Below are 20,327 nucleotides of genomic sequence, written 5' to 3'. Positions count from 1 at the left end.
TGGATTCTCTCTCTCCTTTTTTTCTCTCTCTTTTTTCTTGTAATTTATTTAGTAAAGAAACGTCGTCATTTGTCTCATAGAATTTTCCACAGCCTGGATTTTGCTGATTGCATCCCCGTGGAGTCATCTAACACATTCCTCTGAATCTTATATTTGCAGCAAATTGGAGCTTAGAACTAGAGGCTTGATCAGATTCAGGTTTGATGATTTTTTTTTCAGAATGTTACTCCCTCGATGGTGTTGTGTGTTTCCATCAGAAGGCATGAAGTCTGGCTGTCTCTCTTACTATGACGTGGTCACCAGTGACCATCCTTGTGTAATCTACTATTTCAATAGGGGTTGCAAAATGGGTTACTTAAATATTATAATTTCTTCTTCATTTATAGCTGAAACACTTAACAAAAAAGAAAAAGAATTTTCCTTTACCACCTTTTTGATTACCTAGAGGTACAGGGAAAGCGTGGTCAATGCTCAATTCTTTTCCCTTACTTAACCAATTTTCCAAATAATGAACTGGTTACCTGGCATCTGCGAAGGCGGCAGATGAGTTTGGACTGGGGAGAGTCATGTTTTTGTTTTGTTTTTGGTAGTATGATCACGTACTTAAGGATTTTTAACACGTTTGATAGGTTTCCGTCCACCACCATTGTTATTCTTATTGACGCCAAATTGCCCCACCATTGGCGTCTTCGAGTTGACTCACGAGCCCTTTTGACACAGCCCCAGAAATCTTTGGTACGGTCCTGCTTTCTGGTGTGACAGGACGTTCCAAGCCGTGCACAGTCCTTGCACCGTGCCTGGGATCAGCCATGTCTTCAAGGAGCCCTTGCTCCTTTTAGTCGGAAATGATAGTTCGATGCCGCCAGCTGGGCACTAGGGACGCTCCTTGTTCCAGCATTGGTGGTTGCTTCTAGACCCTGTTAATGGACGGCTAGGAAATACTTTTTTTTCTTAAGGTAAGATATATGCTGATACTTCCAACTCAATTTCAGGACTACAAGCTTTTTAATAATCTCATCGGTCTTTTGTCTGTATCTCTTTTCTCCAAACTGAAAACCCAGTTGACCCGCCTAGTTTATCCCTCAGACACCCACAGCGGTCCCAGAACAGTGCCGTCGACACCGTGCTGGCTGAGCGCAGCTCCAGAGGGGGCAGCTCTTCCCGCCCCCAGGATGCCTCCCCGAGCACGTGCTTCCGTCACTGCGCTGCGCTGCAAGTCCTTGGAGATAGGGTCTCAGCGTGTGATTTTGCTACAACTCAATACACTGTTAAGTTCATTTGTTTCATTTTGGTTTCAATTTTTAGGGATTGATTTTTTTTAACTTAATTTTGTTCTATAATCATGTAGCTTATTCACATGGTTCCAAGTTAAATCTACAAAGCAAATGCAGAGAAAATCAGCCTGAATTCTGGTCCTCTCCTTCCCCCTCGGGTTTGATTTTTGCTTGCTGGTTTTGGTTTTTCCTTCCATCTCTTTAACATAAACAACTGCACACATATGTAAGTGTGTATCCTCTACCTCTTAGATAAATGGCAGCTACTCTACACGCTTTCTCCACCTTGCTTTTTTATTTACGTTATATCCTGGAGATCACTCCGTAAGAGTGTATAGAGAGATTCCTCGTTTCTTCTTTTTACTTCTGTATCATCCTCCGTTAGGTGGGTCTCCCATCCTTCAGTCAACCTGCTCCCTAGTGATGACATTTTGGTTGTTTCCAGTCTTGGACGATAACAGACATTCCTGGAGTGAATAGCTGTGTGCATACGTCTTTGCGTATTTCCACTTATAACTTTGGAATAGATTCTTAGAAATGAGATTGCTGGGTCAAAGGGTAAATGTGTATATAACTTTGCTACTATTGCCAAATTCCCCTCATTATTAGTTTTTATTTTTTAATTTAATTTTAAACAAGAAATACTTTCACATGTTTCAAACACCAACAGATGTGAAAAGATAAATATAGAGCAGAGCTCCTCCAACCCACCCTAGCCCCTCATCTGCCTGCCTCTGTCCCACCAGCTCTGAAACTCTCTCCTCTCCAGGTAACCCCGTCATGATTTCTTACTCATCATTCCAGGATGTTTTATGTGAGTCCACACAAATGCAAAGAGAGAGAAAGACAAAGGGGGAGGGAAAGAGAGAATTTCCTTTGCTTTTTTTTTTTTTTTTTGACTCCAGTAGCTAGCAGGCCATATATACCATCCTACACTCTCCACCCTGTAATCTACTGCCTCCACCACATAACTGACTGTCCCCTATAATAGCCTGAGGCTCAGAGAGGTTGAGTGACTTTCCCAGGGTCACAGAGTAAGTGACACAACTGGGCTCTGTCCTCCTTCCTTGCTGCTTGGCTGCACATTCTGCCCCGCCCCAACACACACCAGCAGCAGCAGCCTCCTTCAGTTACAGGTTTGCTTCCCTTGGCCTCTGCTCTCTGAGGTGGAGCTGGCTGTCCTGGCAACCTAGGTCTGTGCTCCTCCCCCAGCACACACTCACCCACACGCCCCACCCATGCTCAGGGCAGCCCAGTCTACTTAGAATCCACGGCCCAGGACCCAACAGAGGAAATCAGCACTGAGCCTGACTTATAAGGGCAGGGACATGGCAAAGAGAAACCCTGACATGCCAGCAGCCGTGTGCGCCTGGGGAGGCAGAGGCGTGCGTCAGAGCGCTCTGGTCCAAAGCTTTGAAACCACCTCCTGGTAGGCCCCTGGGCACTGCCCAGTCCTCAGCCTTCCTGAACTTCACTGTTTCCCTCTTGTACCAGCTCGGGACGGTGATGCCCAGCTAGTCCTCACTGTGACGATGAGGGGGACTGCTCAGCCATGGGCTTCAGCCAGCGCCAGGCGCGCAGGAAGAGCCCGGCAGACTGCAGCCCTGCTGGGTGTTGGCTGGAGCACTGAGGTCCATCTCAGGGCGGCTCAGAGTCCAGCTCCTCTCAGACAATAGAAGGCGCAGAAGGCAATTCTATTGTCTTGCTAGCCCTGAGGAAAAGGCCTGTTAACCCTGAGCATCCTCCTCTTCAGATGCCCTAGAGGAGGCAAGTGGCTCACGTCCCAGAGTGGCTACTCCGAAACAACCATAGTCCTGCCGCCATCTTGGGCTCCGCTCATGGAACAGTAGGATGACGGAGTCATTGCTGCGTTCTTCTGGGTCATTTTTTAAGACAGTTCCCCGTGATATTGTCTTAAGGCATCTGTAAAGATACTTCTTGTCCTTTGATTTATTTTTTAAATAGTAGTGATTGTAATTGGCCTAAAACCAATAAAATAATATTTACCCAGATTTTGCACTTGCTGGGGAACACACCACCCAATTAATTCTAATGGCGTAATTAATTCAAATTTACATTAATTAAATTAAATTAAAACATTAAACTTGTTTCTTAATCTACTCCAAAGAAGTTCGGCAATTTAATTGCCACGAAACAAGATAACCGAAATAAGGAAGATATTTAACATACTTATTAAATGCCACTTAGTATTTCTGATTAGTATTTTTAGGGTCTAATTAGTGTCTAATTAACTTGCTATAGGCTATCTTTTCACAATACCAATTAAATTTCAAAACATCCTTTATAAACACGAGGCCATGAAAAGGAGAAGATTAAGCCTTGTTACAGGTGTGAGTTAATCAGGAGACATCGGCGTATTGTTTTATATCTATAAATACCCGTGCTTATTAAAACTCATCCAGTGTTGCTTTTCACCATTAATTGCTATTTAATCAACTTCAAATAAATGAGGAAATCTCTGAGGCCAGCTGTCATCATTGGAGACAGATGAAGGACCTAGAAAACAAGAGTGTGAGGTGAGGGATAAAGAGGCAAGAAGAGAAGGGAGGGGAGGCAGGAAGCTGCTGCAATTAGGGGCGGTGTGTGTGAGGTGGAGATTAGACAAAAAGTGATGCTGGATTTCCAGACGGGGTTTTCTTGCCGGCACGCCACCTCCGGGTGATGTCTAAGATGGAAATCCCAACTTGAAACATGCTTAAAAGAGTAAGAGTTATCCACACACTGAAGTTCCAGCTGTACAGGAGAACTCCTAGGGAGAAACTGCCCCAGCCCAGACAGAGAAACGTATGGGAGCCCCTCAGGTCCCTACCAGCTGTGTGATATAGCACAAGTCACTTAGCCTTTCTGAGCCTCAGTTTCTTCATCTGTAGAAAACAGGGCCAGCTTCATGGGTGCCCAAACTGTGCAGTCACTCAGGGCTCCACGCTCAGCAGGACCCCATGTTCAATTCAATGCTCTGCTGCTGTCATCTGGAAATTCTTAATAATTTTTTGCACAAGGGGGCCCTCCATTTGCATTTTGCACTGGACATGCAAATTATGTGGGCATCCTCTCTTTACAAATTTTGGAAGTCCTCTCTTCCATAATTTGTGGGAATTGAGTAAGAAATGACTCATGGAAAGCACCCCACATGGGGCCTTGCGGCCGCTCAATAACACAGCAGCACACCAAAGGGGACTCCCAGGAGGACAGATGTTCCGGCGGCCTGTGGGCATCTGCACGGCCGTCCTTCCCCTGGGAGGACGGAGGACAGGGAGCTACAGTCCTGGACACTCTCTGTCCACTGGCCAGCCTGTGGGAGAGCACCTGGCCTCTTCTGGAACATTCTGGCTGCTCTGTCTAAACTGCTGGCCTCTCCTCAGCTGATCGCCTGGGAGCCGGAACAGGAGGAAGAGGTTACCATGGTGACGGCCCGGCCCAACTTTCAAGACACGGTCCACGTGGGCTTCGTGTCCGGCCTGAAGAAGTTCACCGACTACTTCACCTCGGTGCTGTGTTTCACCACCCCTGGGGACGGGCCTCGCAGCACCCCCCAGCTGGTGCGCACCCATGAGGACGGTAGGCACCGCCCGCCCCTGCTCTCTCCGTCCCCACCCGAGGGCCGGGCTGGGCGCTGCAGGCACAGGGCGGTCCTGGTCTTATCTCCCATCCTGGGGTGCCCCTGGAGCCCCCCAGAGCGGGCTCTCTTGCAGACAGCCGTCTCTCTCTGACACTAACTGGCTTGGGGTGGGGTGTGGTCCTTTTGGGGTACAGTGCCTGGGCCTGTGGGACACCTGAGCTTCAGTGAAATCCTGGACACCTCGCTGAAAGTCAGCTGGCAAGAGCCGGGAGAGAAGAACGGCATCCTCTCAGGTAGGCACCGTGGGGTGGCTGAACCCGGGCGAAAGGGCCAGGAGAGGTCATCTGGTCCATCGCCCTGCTGGCGGCTTCCTGTCGCTCCGAAGCTCCCAGCAGACCCCTCTTTCTTAGAAGGTGCTCAGAGAAGACTCTCGGCCCCTCCACTCTGTAACAGATCCCAGATCTGCAGCCTCAGGCCCCAGGCAGCCACCACAGTGACCGGCTCTCCCTCCTGCAGTCCCCACCCACCAGGGGCTTTCCACCGAGGTTACCCCCGGGGGCCCCAGGCACAATGCCACCCCATCCCTCAGCCCCGCTGCTCCCCCCGCATATCTAACGCCAGCTAGGGAAGGAGTGAGAAGCAGAGTGGAGGGCCAGGCCAGCTTATGTCACAGCTCGGGCTCTCCCCAGGGTACCGGATCTCCTGGGAGGAGTACAACCGGACCAACACCCGCGTGACCCACTACCTGCCCAATGTGACCCTGGAGTACCGCGTCACAGGCCTCACTGCACTCACCACCTACACCATCGAGGTGGCTGCCATGACCGCCAAGGGCCAGGGCCAGGTTTCTGCCTCCACCATCTCCTCCGGGGTGCCTCCAGGTAGGTGCCCGCTCTCAGGGCAGGAGAGGCCCCTTCTTTCCAGGAACGTTGGCTTTCCTCCCGCACGGCCCTCCCTCCCTTGGTCCCCGCGGGCAGGCTGATGCTCGTGGTCCTGGGTCTCTGGAGGGAGCCTCTCTGGGCTCGATGCTGCTTCCTCCCATGGCTCTCAGGAAAGCAGAGGCCCCCACCCTTGTCCCATTGGCCCCGCTCCCGCCTCCCTCCACGCCCCACCCCACACCAGGTTCCGTGACGGGCAGCGGTATCTATGATTCAGGGGAAGAATCGTCAATGTCACCTAGAAAGTCCAAGTCAGATTCCACGGGTGGAAGTGCCGGTTGGGAAGATGGCAGAGCAGGTGGGGACAGTCTTAAACCTGCTGTAAAGAGCAAGCTGAGGTCTACCCTCAGCCCTGCTTCTGCCAAGCTCTTCGACCTTGAGCAAGTCAAGGCTCCCTCTGTGCCTCAGTTTCCCCATCTGTATCTACGAGGAGATGGACTAGGTAACCATGTGGTCTGGTCCGTAAGTCTGCGCTCGTGTGACCTGGCAGAACCCCTCGACCTGCCACGGAGATGGCTGAGGTTCCTGAGTTTCAGTGGCTCCCAAGTGATAATAACAGTAACACAGAAATATTTATGTAGTGCTTACCAGCCCCCAGCTAAGTACTTCATGTACATTAATTCATTTAATCCTCACAACGACCCTGAGGTAGGTGATGTTATTATCATCGCCATTTTATGAGAACACTGCAGCACAGAAAGGTTAGGTAACTTGCCCAAAGACACACAGCACGGAAGCAGGGGAGTTGGATTCCAACTCAGACAGTCCAACTCCAGAACCTGTGCTCGTTCTGTTCATCCTGAACCCCAAGGTTCCTGCTTGGAAAACGGGCTGCCTCCTGTCCCCACCCCTCCTTCTATCTCCCTCAGCCATTGTTGGGTTTGGGGACTGTGTGTGTGGATGGAGAGGGGCCTTCATTAGGGAAGCCCTTACATGCCCAGCCCATTTCCTGGCCCCAGAAGCTCCTCTCGGCCCCTAAACCTGCCCCAGGCTGCTGGTATGGACACAGTGAGCCACGGAGGCAGGAACGAGGACTGTGTTTGCAGGGGGAGGCCTCGGCCATGCTCCTCCTTAGAGGCTTCTAGCAAAAGTGGGACACAGCCCGCTCAGTGCCCAGAGAGTCCTCTCGACGTTCCTACCCGATCTCCTTTCCCGCCCTGTTTTCCTTTTCCAGAACTCCCGGGGGCCCCCACCAACCTGGGCATTTCCAACATCGGCCCCCGCTCCGTGACCCTGCAGTTCAGGCCAGGCTACGACGGGAAGACGTCCATCTCCCGCTGGCTGGTGGAGGCCCAGGTAACGGCTGCCCGAGGGGAGCCCTGCAGCGGGGCAGCCGGCTCTGGGCCTCAGCCATGCCCACGCTCTTGGCTGCAAATCCTGTGTGTGCTTTCGTCTGTGTGAATTTCACAGGCAACTCTCAGATGGCCAGATACACCAAAAATGCCACAGTTCCCCTCCACCTCACCTGTACAGCTGTACACACACGCTCTCTTACACACATGGACGCACACACATGCGCACAGACACACCAGTCCCCTTGGGTTGGGGTGGTGTCTGGCTGGCCTAGAAAGATAACCAGCTGCTGCCCGCAGCCCTTTTAACTGCGATGCTCAGCTTTGGCTGCACCAAGGAGTGTTCGGAAGTTCCAACGCCTCAGTCCCACCCCCCCAGGAATTCTGCTTCTGATTTAGCTGGGTTTGTAGAAGCACCCCAGGGTGTCCAGGGAGATCACTGGGCACCACCCCCAGGGAGTCTGACTGGCTCAGTCTAGGGCAGGACCCAGGAGTGGGTTATAACAAGCATTCCACGAGATTCTGATGCAAGGGGGCATGGGGTCACACTCCAAGTCATGTTCACGGGCCTGGAAAGATGGTGGTCCCATGGGTGGCCTCCTGGTAAGCCCTGGGGTTTGAATCAAGACCTTTCCTGGGCAGGGCTGTGCCTTCCAGGGGCCAGGGCTCAGAATCCCCCATCTCAGCCCGGCAGGGTGGGCCAGTCTAAGGGGACTCCTTTTCCAGGTGGGTGTGGTCGGGGAGGGAGAAGAGTGGCTGCTGATTCACCAGCTCACCAACGAGCCCGACGCCCGCTCCCTGGAGGTGCCCGACCTCAATCCCTTCACCTACTACAGGTAATGGGGCAGGACCCGGGACGGGAGGGGGCTGCTTAGACCGGACAGGCTTTGGCCCTGGGGTCCTGCCCTCACCATCTTGCTCACCCCTTTCCCCCACTGCAGCTTCCGCATGCGCCAGGTGAACATCGTGGGCACCAGCCCACCCAGCCAACCTTCTAGAAAGATCCAGACCCTCCAGGCACCTCCTGACATGGCCCCGGCCAACGTGACCCTGCGCACAGCCAGTGAGACCAGCCTGTGGCTCCGCTGGATGGTGAGGCTCCCGTGAGGGCAGAGGGGGGTTGTCTCCTTGATCCTCTTCATCTTGCAAAGGTGTCATTGCCTCCAAGGGGCCACATCAAAGGGGACATCCACCAGCATACCCACAGCTTCCTTCTCTTTCTTTACACTCAGGACCTGCTAAGGTGCCTGATAATCAGTCTTAGGCGAAAGGACAAATGCCCATGTGAGGAGAAGGAGCTAGAAAGCCTGTTCATTGAGCATCACCTTGTGCCAAGCACTTTACGTTTTTCTTCCATTTAATCCTTCCAATAATCCTGTGAAGGACACGTCATTATCCCAATTTCCAGCTAAGAAAACTGAGGCTCGGAGAGTTTAGGAACGCACTCACAGCTACAAAGCTCGCCAGGGTGGGTCTGGCATCAGATGCAAGTTGTTCCGCCAAGTCAGAGAGCCAGGGGTTGCTTCTGGGGTGGAGGGGGAAGTAAGGGCGGGGCTGTTAGGCTCTCAGACCGTCCCCACGGATCCGGGTTGCATGTCGAGGGCCGGGACTCCAGGTGACCGGCAGGAGGTGGCAATACTGCCATGCCGAGGACTTCCTTTCCCGCCAGGCGCTGTTCTGGGCGCTTTATTCCAAGTCAGGCCTTGAACCCTCTCCACAAGCCTGTGACAGCTGTGATCCTGGTCCCCACTTTACAGATGAGGAAACTGAGGCAGAGAGAGTTTGAATGACTGGCCCAAGCCCCCCACATCCTCCCCCACCCCCCAGTTAACAGCAGAGCTCAGATTCCCAACCCAGGAATCTGGCCCCCAAAATCCGCAGCCCTAACCACTGAACCCACTGCCATCCCACCCTCTGGGGAATGAGAGAGAACACTTCTCCCCAGGGCCTTCCTCCGGGACAGCGTTTCTCGGCAAGGATCCCACAAAGCAGCAAGTGGAGAGGCGCTCAGAGCATCCTGGAGTTCTTAGAGCGATGAACGTGGGGAAGAACACAGCATAGCCCGCTCCTTAGAGAGGCCGGGGCACTAGCTCTGGGAAGAGCCTGCCCAGCTCCACTTCACCAGGCCCGCCTGGCCACACCACTCTTTTTTTGTTTATACATAAGACCTCTTACTGGTTGTATAAAGCACAACTTGCAGAACACCGTGCTGTGGGCCAGGGTTTCCTGGAAAGCCATTACTCCCTTTCATGTATGTGGACAGTCCGATAAAAGCAGCTAATGGCACCAACCATCCTGGACAAACGCCAGTCATTCATTACGATTCCCCCCCCCCAGGGTGGGCGGCACCAGAGCTGTCTTCCAGCCCAGGCTGGCAGCCCTGGGCACAGCGGCAGGTGGGCGGGCACCCCAGGTCCTCGGGCTGTCTGTTACCACTGGCCTCTCCGCCCCTTCTCGTCTACGCTCTGCTTCCCTCCTGCATCTCACTTTAAGGTTTCCAGGTACTAAAAGGCTAGAGAGTCTGATACCCAGAGGGAGCTGGAGGGGGAATAAAAAGGCATTTGCCTTGCCGGACAGGGCCCCAGGCACCTCCAGTCCCGCTTAATGGTGCACAGCCCCTTCATGACCCTTCCTTAGCAGGGGAGGGCACGTGCGCTCCAGGCCCATCTCAAGCTCTCCAGCCATCGATTGCTGTCTTAATGGTCTCTGGTTGGCTTCAGTGAGTGTCTGTAGGAACGGGCTGGCGGGAGGAAGGGAGTGCGTAGGGAGGGAGGCAGAGGCCGAAGGAGAGGAGGGGAGGAAGTGGGTCAGAAGTGGGAGCCTGTGGACCATGGGCTCTTTGGATCCCCCGGGGAAGCAGAATGGGGGGGCAGGTGAGGGCCTGGGGCGGCCCAGCTCCAGCTCTGCCGCCTTCAGAGGAGAATCTGAAGGCCACCCTTCAGCTCGCACCTGCTTCCGATCACAGGCTTCCCCCAGCGTGCACACACATCTTATCAACACTGCCCAAGTTCATCCAAACGGCCCTGAGCCAGCGACCACAGCCCCGCAGCCTACTCATAGGCTTCCCAGGAAGGAAATCTGTCTTTTCACTGAGACTCAACAAGAGAAAGAGGCTAAAAATGCAGCAGGAGAGACCAAAGTTTGCTGGAAGGAAGGACTTCCTGACGGTGACGGGTGCCCCATCCATGCTCAGGATGCCCTCTCCACTTGCTTGCTTCTCCAAGGCAGGCATGAGCTGAGACCAGGCATGTTGCAGGCAATTAACGAAGTATGTGTTGGCAGCCCGGGTGAGGGAGTTAAGTGGTAGAGACAGCCAGGACCCAAGGTGCTACGCTCATCAGCAGGTTGGACAGACGGACTTTGGGGTCTCCTCGCCTGGTCTGACTCCCTCGGCAGGGTAGTAAGTTCACCATGTACACAATAAAGAATGGATGCCACCTCTCCTCAGAGCCTGACGTGGAGAGACAGGGAGATGGGGCCGTGAGAAACACAGAGTCACACAATCTAAGCCACGCCCAGGGTGACAGCGCCTCACACGGGCACAGACAGGTTGGAGAGTGGGCTGGGTAATCCTGAAGGCTCCCTGGAAGAGGGGGCCAAGCCAGGCAGTTCTGTACACAGGGCGGGCTGGGCCTCACGGCAGCTCTGCCTGCCCTGCCCTCCTGCAGCCTCTCCCGGAGATGGAATACAACGGGAATCCCGAGTCGGTGGGCTACAAGATCAAATACAGCCGGGCGGACGGCCACGGCAAGACGCTGAGCCACGTGGTGCAGGACCGCGTGGAGCGGGAGTACACCATCGAGGACCTGGAGGAGTGGACGGAGTACCGCGTCCAGGTGCAGGCCTTCAACGCCATCGGGAGCGGGCCCTGGAGCCACACAGTGATGGGCAGGACGCGGGAGTCAGGTACCGCCCCCCTGTGCCAACCTCCCAGCAGGTCCCCGAGGCCTGCAGCTAGGATGCCAGCCCACCACAGCCCCCACCCCGCCTTTGTCTCTCCACCCTCGGGGCCTGCCAAGGGCAGTTCAGAAATAGGGCTTGTTTTCCTTTTGTGCTCCATGTCTGGGCAGAGCTCCCTGCGTGTTGCTGCGTCTCCCAGCCCCTGATCCCTACCTGCAGCTGCTCCCTGCTCCCAAAGTCAGGGCGTGGGGGTCCCCACCCATGCGCCCTCACCTTTAACCGTGACGCCCAGTGGTGCCTGAGAGAGCCTGAGATGGGGGGAAGGAGTGGGGTTAGCTCTGAGAACATTCCAGAATGTAACCAGCAGCTCATAGGGGCCTGGGAAGGGGTCACCCACAGAATACAAGCCCCCAGCCTCATTCGTGCACATGTGGCTCACTGCTCTGGGGCTCATTTTCCTGGTGCCTTTTAACACACACCACACACACACACGCACGCACACACACACATACCCGCTGCGCCCGCGGGAATGCAGGCTCTTCCTGACTTAGCCAGAGCAGAGGATAACAGGGAGGCCAATCTGAAACCAGAAACAGCATCTGGGACATTCCAAAAGGAGTCACGGCAGGATAATGTGCTCTTTGGGGACTGTCTGTGCCACGTGTCCTTCCCCAGGTCCCACTCCACTCCCTTCCACTGTAGGGTCGACTTTGGGTCCTGAGCTCCTTCTCTCCGCTCCCTTTCTCCCTCAGTCCCATCCTCTGGCCCCACCAACGTGTCCGCGCTGGCCACCACCTCCAGCAGCATGCTGGTGCGCTGGAACGAAATCCCTGAGGCCGACCGCAATGGGCTCGTGCTGGGCTACAAGGTGGGTCCTGGATCCGAGCACGGCAGGAGGCTGGAGCCCCTACACCAGCTTCCCCACCCAAGATGCCCTGTCCTCGTGACCCCCTGGGGCCCAGTCTCTGCCTTCCAGAGTCCATCCACTGGTCACCATGGCAACCAGGGAGTCCTCCCTCAGGGGTGAGGAGGCATCCAGGGAGGGCCCAGGGTCCTGGGGGCAGCTCCATCTCCCCCAGTAGTCCATGCTGGCTGTCCAGGCCTCATTCTCAGCTCTGATGGGCCCAGCTTCAGCTTCCATTATCTTCTAGAATTCTTCCCAAAGCTGTGCATAGCCGCATGATCCAGCCCTGGCGTGGAAGTTGGGAGATGTGGCTTGACCTCCTGGCTCTGCCACTACTGGCTGTGTGACCTTGAGCAAGTCACATCCCCTCTCTGAGTCTGTTTTCTTACCTGGATGCTCTCTAAGGAAACTTCAGCTCCATGGATGAGCGCATCTTTGTGTCCTCTTCCCGGAACACTAGCTTCGCAGTTACCCCATGCCTCCTTGGGGCCCAGCCACTCCAAGGACCCCTGGTCTGCCGGCTCCATCCCCGCCCACCTCACTCCTGGGGGTGAGACTTGGGAGAGGTGCTGGCAGGACCACCCCAGGCCCGAGGCCCTCACCCCTGCACTGGGCTCCGGCAGGTCATGTACAAGGAGAAGGACTCAGACTCCCAGCCCCGGTTCTGGCTGGTGGAAGGGAACTCGTCCCGCAGCGCCCAGCTCACAGGCCTGGGCAAATACGTGCTCTATGAGGTCCAGGTGCTGGCCTTCACGCGCATCGGGGACGGCAGCCCCAGCCACCCTCCCATCCTGGAGCGGACGCTGGATGATGGTGAGTTCAAATCCCTGCCGGTCTGGGAAGACCAGAAGCTGCCCTAGTCCTGCCTGCCCAGTCCTGGCCCTCTGGGGTCACGCTCTGCCCCGGAGGGAACCGTGGCCTCAGGCTTCTCCTGTGGGGGGCAGGTCACCGAGGTCCAGCTCAGTCCCATCCCCACTGCAAGGGATGCTAATTACAGATGGTGCATCCCAAAGGAAAAAATGACAGTGCAAGGGCAGTGTGACATCTGATTCCGCCTCTTGCACTCTCCCTGGGACAAGTGTACAGAAAAGAGACTTCGCACCCGTTTTGATTTCTTGATCGCCTGAGGCAGGATCACTTTAAGTAAAGGTCTGTGCAAGGGAGAGGCTTGATGGTTCCTGGGCCTGAGCCTCCTGGGCCTGTTTGCAAAAGAGTGACACCAGCGGGGCTGTAGGCCTGCATCTCTGCAGCAAAACTCCTGGCAAAGGCTGACTGACAGGTCCTTCCCCGTCCTTCCTCCCCGCCGCATACTCACATACTGCCCACCACGAACATTTGTGGGGTTCGGACAAGAGTGCAAAAGGAAACCCAAACAGCATATGTCTATATATCCAGGTTATAAATCAAGCTAACGCTCTGTTAAATTAAATATGTTCTATGCTCTTGCCTTGACAAATGTACCCTCATAATGACCTGGAAGGCTGAGTTCAAATGTAGAAGTCTCATGTAGAGTTCAAATGTATAAGAAATGAAGAAGACTTCTTGGCCTTCTGTGTCAGAATGAGGCAGCGCAGGAAGCGTTGCCCCCAAGCCGTCCTCCACCCCCCTACCTGCTCTCTTCCCACCCTCTCCTCTGGCCCACGTCATTCGGTCTCCATCCCAACACCCAAAACAGCTACTGCTTGGCCATCCCTCGGTCCTGAGGTGCCAGTCCACCCTCAGGAGGGTGGCTCCGGGGACAGCCCCATGCAGACCCTGGAAGCATGCTTGCGGCTGTCTGGACAGGGAATTCCAGGATCCCAGGTTCCAGAATCGGGTCTAGAAAGAGGAATGGTGCAGGCTCTGGAGGGTGCCTCCCTTTGCCCCATGGCCGCCTCACCCACCGAGGGAAGGAAGTCAGAGTGGTACCTTCTAGAGCACAGACCCAGGACAGGGTCCCATCGCCCAGTTCAGAAGGCAGCCCTGTGCGTACATATGTGTGCACATGTCCACGGACACTGAGCTAAAGGGGGCTGGAGCCTTGGTCCCTTCCAGTTCCTACCAAATGATGCCAATTTTGAGGGAAGAAACCACACTGGTAGCATCTTCCTGTCCTGCATTAGGACACCATGCCAGGCACAGGGCAGCACTCCACAAAGTTCACTGAGCTGAGCTGAGCCTGCCGTGCTGCTCTGCTGAGCTGGTCTGGGCTCAGGGCTGAGCATCAGCCACACTGTCACCACTTCTGCTTTGTCCCCTCCAGTCCCAGGACCACCCATGGGCATCCTGTTCCCGGAGGTGAGGACCACATCGGTGCGCCTGATCTGGCAGCCCCCTGCTGCTCCCAATGGCATCATTCTCGGTAAGCCTCTACCCTCCCCGTGCCCTGGCCCCAGGAAGAAGGAGGAGGTAGAAGGGTGTAAAGGAGGCATATTCGGTGTTGGCCAGAGGAAGACTAGATCCAGGAAGTGTCCACATCTCCTCAAGAAGGATTCTGAGTCTTATTTCTCCCACTGGAAATCTCAATCTGTGAGATTATCGGCGGGAGGGCAAGGCCAGAGCTCAGGTCCCTTAAGGACCATGGGTTAACTTTGTGCCCCTAATGCCCCAAGCCAACTGGCCTTCTGGTAAACCTTGGCTGCTGTTCCTGAGTGTGGCCAGGTGAGGGCACACTGGCCAGCGCAGCACAGCTGGGCTCACAAGTGGGAAACTGGACCTCAGGCGCTGGGAGGTATGCTGGGGTCAGAAGCATCATTTCATATTCAGGGTTCCCTGCAGCACACGCGCACACAGCCTCACAGGAGAAGATTCACACGGTGTGTGTGACTTGAGTAAGTCAGCTTCCCTCCACGGCCTCAGCTCCTTCTGTAAAACAGAGGACTGGACCACCGGTGCCTGGTCGCAGGCTCCCAGTCCTGGCACCCGCAGATGGATGCCACTCCTGCACAGGCAGAGTGGAGGCGGGAAGGGCAAGCACTTTGGACTTACAAACACCTGGGCGGGACGTCCACCTCAGTCACTTCCTAGAAGGTGGTCTGGCCTCTCTGAGCCTCAGTTTCCTCACCTGGGGCTGTTATGGGGGTCACAGAAACAGTGTACAGAGCACCCGTCCGTGCCCCCCACAGTCATACCCAAGGGCAACTGAGGACACAAGAGTGACCAAGAGGGCTTCAAGCAGATGAGCCCCAGCCCAGGTGGCCCAGGCGCAGACATGTGGTGGCCAAGGAAGGAATGACCCTTTCTGGGGGCTCCAGGAGCAGCCTTCCCTCCTTCCCAGTGCGGCCCGTTTCCTTCCTTCCCCACAGCTTACCAGATCACACACCGGCTCAACGCCACCACAGCCAACGCTGCCACGGTGGAGGTGCTGGCGCCCAGCGCCCGCCAGTACACGGCCACTGGCCTCAAGCCAGAGTCTGTCTACCTGTTCCGCATCACGGCCCAGACCCGCAAGGGCTGGGGAGAAGCCGCCGAGGCCTTGGTGGTGACCACCGAGAAGAGAGGTAGGTGACTGCCACGGGGGCTGGGGGGGCCTGCGGGGCAGCCGAGGGGGCCCCAGCCAATCCGGGTGCTCAGACCCTCTCCTTGTGATGGCTGGGGGTCAGCTCATTAAGTGTTGCCTTGCTCCGGTCTGCAATGGAAAGTGGGCTCAAATCTCTGCCATCAAGGTCAGCGAGGGCTCTAGCGGACTGCCGGAGCTGAGCGGGGCGCTCCCAAGCCTCTTGCTCTGCCCCTGCTCCCCATTTTCCAAAGGGCAGGTGGATGAGACCAGCTTCCTTTCCCTCGACAAAGACCGTGTCCAGATGGGTGGCGGACGTGGCCGCTGCTGCCCTGAGCTGGCGCCTCGCCCAAGGTTGGCTTCCCCAGAAGCAGGCCTGAGACCCACATTCCTGTGGATGTGATTTATTAGGCAATGTTCCCAGTAAAAGCCAGGACAGTGGTTCTCAGCCGGGGGCTGCTTTGCGCCCCAGGGGACATTGGGCAATGTCTGGACATTTTGGGTTTCACAACTAGGAGGCAGAGTGTCTGGAGGCCAGGGATGCTGCCAAGCATCCTTCACTGCACAGGGCAGGCCCATATCAAAGGATCCTCCCCCTAACGCCACAGCACTCGGGCTGAGAAGCCGTGCATCGGGGCGTGGGGCGGGAGAAGGAAGCCACGCAGTGGGTGTAAAGCAGAGCCCCACAGAGGGCAAGGTGGGCTTCGTCCCACCTGATCGGGGCAGCGCAGGTCCCATCTCACATCGTGGCGGGCAGGGGCAAGGGGCTGGGGTGTTCCTAGTCTCACTGCCTGTCCCCAGGGCGGCTGCCCTCAGGAAGTGTCAGTTCCCAGGATCTGCGTGCACGGAGACAGATGGGGCACCGGTGACAGGCCTCAGCCCAAAGCCCCTCCTTCCCCTCCTTGAGAAAGCTCACCTCCCTCCACCATTGGCTCACCTGTTCTCCCCCCCACCCCGCCTCCTCCCAGACCGCCCGCAGCCCCCCAGCAAGCCGGTGGTGCAGCAGGAGGACGTGAAGGCCCGCAGTGTGCTGCTGTCCTGGGAGCCGGGGAGCGACGGCCTGTCCCCCGTGCGCTACTACACTGTGCAGACTCGCGAGCTGCCCAGTGGCCGGTGGGCCCTGCACTCCGCGTCTGTGAGCCACAACGCCTCCGCCTTTGTCGTGGACAGGTGAGCTGGCCACCAGCATTTCTGCCCACCTTTCCCCACCCGGACAGCCCCCTCTGAGAACACCTGGAGCTGCACCCCCCAAGCCTCTACCTCAGCTCCCACCACCCAGGAGCCCTCCCGTCCACTCGCATCCCCTCCAGCTCCGTCCCAACCTCCCTCCCATCTCTCTGGAGCCCTGTTAGGGCTGCCTCTTAATTATCTACTTCTGGAGCCCAGAAGCCCCCCTAGGGGAGCGCTGGTCCTCCTTCATTAGCGATCCCTCCCAGCCAGGCGGCATTCCTCTCCATCTTTAACAGGGGAGTGGAGCTTCACTCCAAAATTCTGGCCGCAATTTAATTCCTAGTGGGTCATATTCTTTATATTCCAGTTAACGTGACCGAGAGTTTTGAGCAATGCTTTCCTCCTCCCCGCTCCCCCCTCCATCCCCAATAAATCAAAAAGGAAGATGTTTGCCTGGAGAGGAAATGAGGCTCCTAGAGACGAAGGGCTGGTTAACCCTTGAGAACCGCGACCCTTCCTCAGTTTACCAAATTCAAGACAAGGGTGGCAGTGCCTGGGGAGGAGCTTGCTCGGAGAGGGCACTGTTGGTGCTCTCGCGGCTGCCTGTTCCTCCGAGGTAGGAAATACGTGGCATTTCCTCTTGGGGACCTATGGCTTCTAACTGGAGCTAAAGGTGAGGCTGTACTCCAAGTTGGCTTGGTCAAGGGCCCGGCCTGGGAGCTCAGGACCCCGGAGGCCTGGCCCCTGTGTGTCCCCGTTGTAGCAGACTTTCTTTCTGTGACTCCATGTTCTCCTCTGTGTCAGCACCCCTGCCCTCCTTTCTCAGGGCAGGGATGGCGGGGCGAGGCCATTAGGGGGACCTCTGTTCACTGAACTCGATCCCCCCACAGACTCAAGCCCTTCACATCCTACAAGTTCCGGGTGAAGGCGACCAATGACATTGGGGACAGCGAGTTCAGCGAGGAGTCGGAACCACTGACCACCCTGCAGGCTGGTGAGTGCCCCTCACTTGGGTCCCTTTCTCTTGCCCACTGCCCCTTCCTGAGCACTGGGTGTTCTCATCTCGGGGAGGGCCCCCAGGATGGAGGGGCACCCAGCCTGCTGGACCCTTTGTCTGCCTCCCTGGGCACAGTCCCAAGGAGGTTTGAGCCAGAGGGGCCTTCGCCACGGGTGCAGGCACCCTCACCCAGCCCGGCATTCTACTGTGTCTCTTCTCCGATGTCCCCCAGCTCGTGGCTGACCCCAGAAAATCAGTGGAGGGGAGTAGGGGAGCCGCAGCAGCGGCATGAGAGGCCTGTGGCTCTGGGGACAGAGAGGAGAAGGCTCTGGACCCTTGGGTTTGGGCTGGGGTCAGGGTCCGCGCCCCTCTCTGCCTCCACACTGGCCCTTTGTTCTGCAGAAGTTGGGGCAGTGGGCATGGAGGGTGATTTACGCTGGCACTGCCCCCAGTCCAGTATGCGCAGAATCTGGTCCCTGTGGCCTCCCAGGGGGCCTGAGCCCCCGCCCCGGAGCTCATCTGTCTGCCTCTCTCCCCAGCCCCCGACGAAGCGCCCACCATCATCTCAGTGACACCCCACACCACCACCTCCGTGCTGATCCGATGGCAGGTACGGCCCGGCAGGCAGGGAGGGGCCCGTGTCCCACAAGGACTCAGACAAGCTCTGTGCTGGGACCAGGAAGGCAACACCCCACAGACACATCGTACACAGACACACGTGCACACACACCTGCACGCCCCTCATTCCACGCTCAGGACAATCAGATGGGGCAGGTGCTCCTACAGTCCCCTTCTGCAGGCGAGGACCCAGACTCAGAGAGGTGATGTGAATGATCCAGGTCACACAGCTACTAAGGGGTGGCACCGGGCATAGTGCCCTTAGGTCAGCTGAATCCTTCGACAGAAACGTCCCCGGGGCTTCCAGCGCCCCCAGAGTCTCCAGGAAACCCAGCCCCACTGTCAGCAAAGGGATTCCTCATAGAGAGACAAACACAGGTGTGGACGCCTGACCTGCGCCTTGACGGGGCTGCCATCCTGTCACCGTGAGCAGGAACCCGTTGTCCGGGCACAGAGGAACCCCATCCTCTGCTCTGCCCCAGCTGCCCACTCTTTGTCACTTGCCATGGCCTGAAGAAGACGGCAGGACACATCTTAGGGACCAGGCTGCCCGTGATGGCCAGCAGGACGCCCCGCCCCGTGCCCTCTGAAGGCCAGCCTCTGGGCTCAGTAGAGGCCCCGAATCGCGAACTCCTGTCTCCGCTTCCCGGGTCAGAGGGGCAGCACCAACCTTCGCCCACCTGCAGCCCCCACTAGGAGAAAGCCCTTGAAGAGAAAATAAGGGGGACCCCCACACCCCGGGCCCCAGCCGCCCTTGAGTGAAAACGACCTAGTGCAGCTGGGCGCCTTGGTGGACGAGGCTGGAGCAGAGCGGGACCGAGCGGGCAGGGAGGTGCCAGCAGCAGCCAGGGATGCAATTAAGGAGCTAATAAAGGCTGAACAGGCGCAGCGGGTCTTTTAAAAGAGGCATCATAGAAAGTGGCTTCCACCCTCTCCTGAGGCCTGTTCTGCTGCTCAGCCGTGTAGAGAGCAGACAGCAAAGGAGAGAAGGATAGAGGCCGAGCGGGCAGCACAGGCAGGCAGGAGCACGCGCCCTTCTCCAGGCAGAGGAGCTGGCATGGGAAACTCAAGGAAATGTAGGCCAGGTGGTAGGCAGAGGGATCAGCAGGCCGAGGGAGGCTGGTGAACATGAGGGAGCTCCTAGGCAAGGACCAGCTCTCTCAGAAGAGCCAGAGTCATGCTGGGGCCCCAACGATGCTGTGTGACCTTGGGCACGTTCCTCACCCTCTCTGAGCCTCGCTTTCCTGCTCGGTTCGGCGGGGATGGCATGGTGATTTTTGTCCTTCCTTGCCTCCTACGGAATTCCGGCAGGGAGGAAATAACCGGGTTGGAAATGCTCTGTAAATTAATAATGCTCAGTGCCGTTTTGATTGCTTTTCCTGCTTGAGACTCGGTCCCTGCTCTGGGGCCGCAGGAGGCAGGATGGGGAGGAAGGGAGGAGCACGTAGAAGCGGGAGAGCCGCGGTGGTCCCGGCCCCTCCCCATCCCCCACTCCGGTCCCCGCAGCCACCACCGGAGGACAAGATCAATGGCATCCTCCTGGGCTTCCGGATCCGGTACCGGGAGCTGCTCTACGAGGGCCTCAGGGGCTTCACGCTGCGCGGCATCAACAACCCCGGGGCCAAGTGGGCGGAGCTTACCTGTGAGTGACGTCCTCGGGAGTGAGGGGGGTGGGGCCGGCTCGCTGGCCTCCCTGCCCTGAAGCTCTCAGCTTCCTAAAACGCTCTAACCTGAAGCCCAGCCGCCCTCCCGCGTGTGCGCCTCTCGCCCTGTCCCATTCCATCCCTGAGAGAGTATTTCTTGAGCACCTTCTGCATGTCCCCAGACACTGGGGGGGCACGCCAGTGAACAGGACAGACAGGGTCCCCGGCCTCTCCGAGTTTGCAGGCTGGAGGAGGAGCCAGGTGTTCTAGAAGTAAACCCTGAGATAGATGTCTAAGACTGTTGTCATGACAGCTGTGAAGGACATGTTCCAGGAGAGTCTAAACTGGGGTCAGAAAAGGCTTCCCTGGGGCATGGCTGTGCCACTGACACTGATGGATGATTCCAAGTCTATCAGTCCAAAGGGAAGGGGAGAGCCCAGCATGTGCAAAGGGCCTGAGGTGGGAAGGAAGACCAGAAGCTGAGCCCGGTCACATCCCAGAGCCTGCCATCTGGCCCCCTCTGGTTCCTCGGGGAG

At 56.7% G+C, this 20,327-nt stretch overlaps 1 protein-coding gene across 3 annotated transcripts in view; it reads left to right on the top strand.

The window, feature by feature from the left end:
* SDK2 (sidekick cell adhesion molecule 2) overlaps positions 1-20,327 on the top strand; it is a 277,315-nt gene that overhangs the window by 216,648 nt on the left and 40,340 nt on the right. For all 3 annotated transcript variants that reach the window (XM_070483542.1, XM_070483541.1, XM_070483543.1), the window contains exons 19-33: positions 4,658-4,853; positions 5,049-5,147; positions 5,544-5,735; positions 6,967-7,088; positions 7,811-7,920; positions 8,026-8,176; positions 10,753-10,990; positions 11,737-11,852; positions 12,512-12,701; positions 14,131-14,229; positions 15,173-15,367; positions 16,332-16,533; positions 17,424-17,527; positions 18,070-18,140; positions 19,655-19,790. In XM_070483542.1, coding sequence (XP_070339643.1) covers positions 4,658-4,853; positions 5,049-5,147; positions 5,544-5,735; positions 6,967-7,088; positions 7,811-7,920; positions 8,026-8,176; positions 10,753-10,990; positions 11,737-11,852; positions 12,512-12,701; positions 14,131-14,229; positions 15,173-15,367; positions 16,332-16,533; positions 17,424-17,527; positions 18,070-18,140; positions 19,655-19,790 — 2,221 coding nt within the window. The remainder of the gene's footprint in view (positions 1-4,657; positions 4,854-5,048; positions 5,148-5,543; positions 5,736-6,966; positions 7,089-7,810; positions 7,921-8,025; positions 8,177-10,752; positions 10,991-11,736; positions 11,853-12,511; positions 12,702-14,130; positions 14,230-15,172; positions 15,368-16,331; positions 16,534-17,423; positions 17,528-18,069; positions 18,141-19,654; positions 19,791-20,327) is intronic.

Source organism: Equus asinus, chromosome 13 (assembly GCF_041296235.1).
Source record: "Equus asinus isolate D_3611 breed Donkey chromosome 13, EquAss-T2T_v2, whole genome shotgun sequence".
NCBI lineage: Eukaryota > Metazoa > Chordata > Mammalia > Perissodactyla > Equidae > Equus > Equus asinus.
This window is presented reverse-complemented; position numbering and strand designations above follow the sequence as displayed.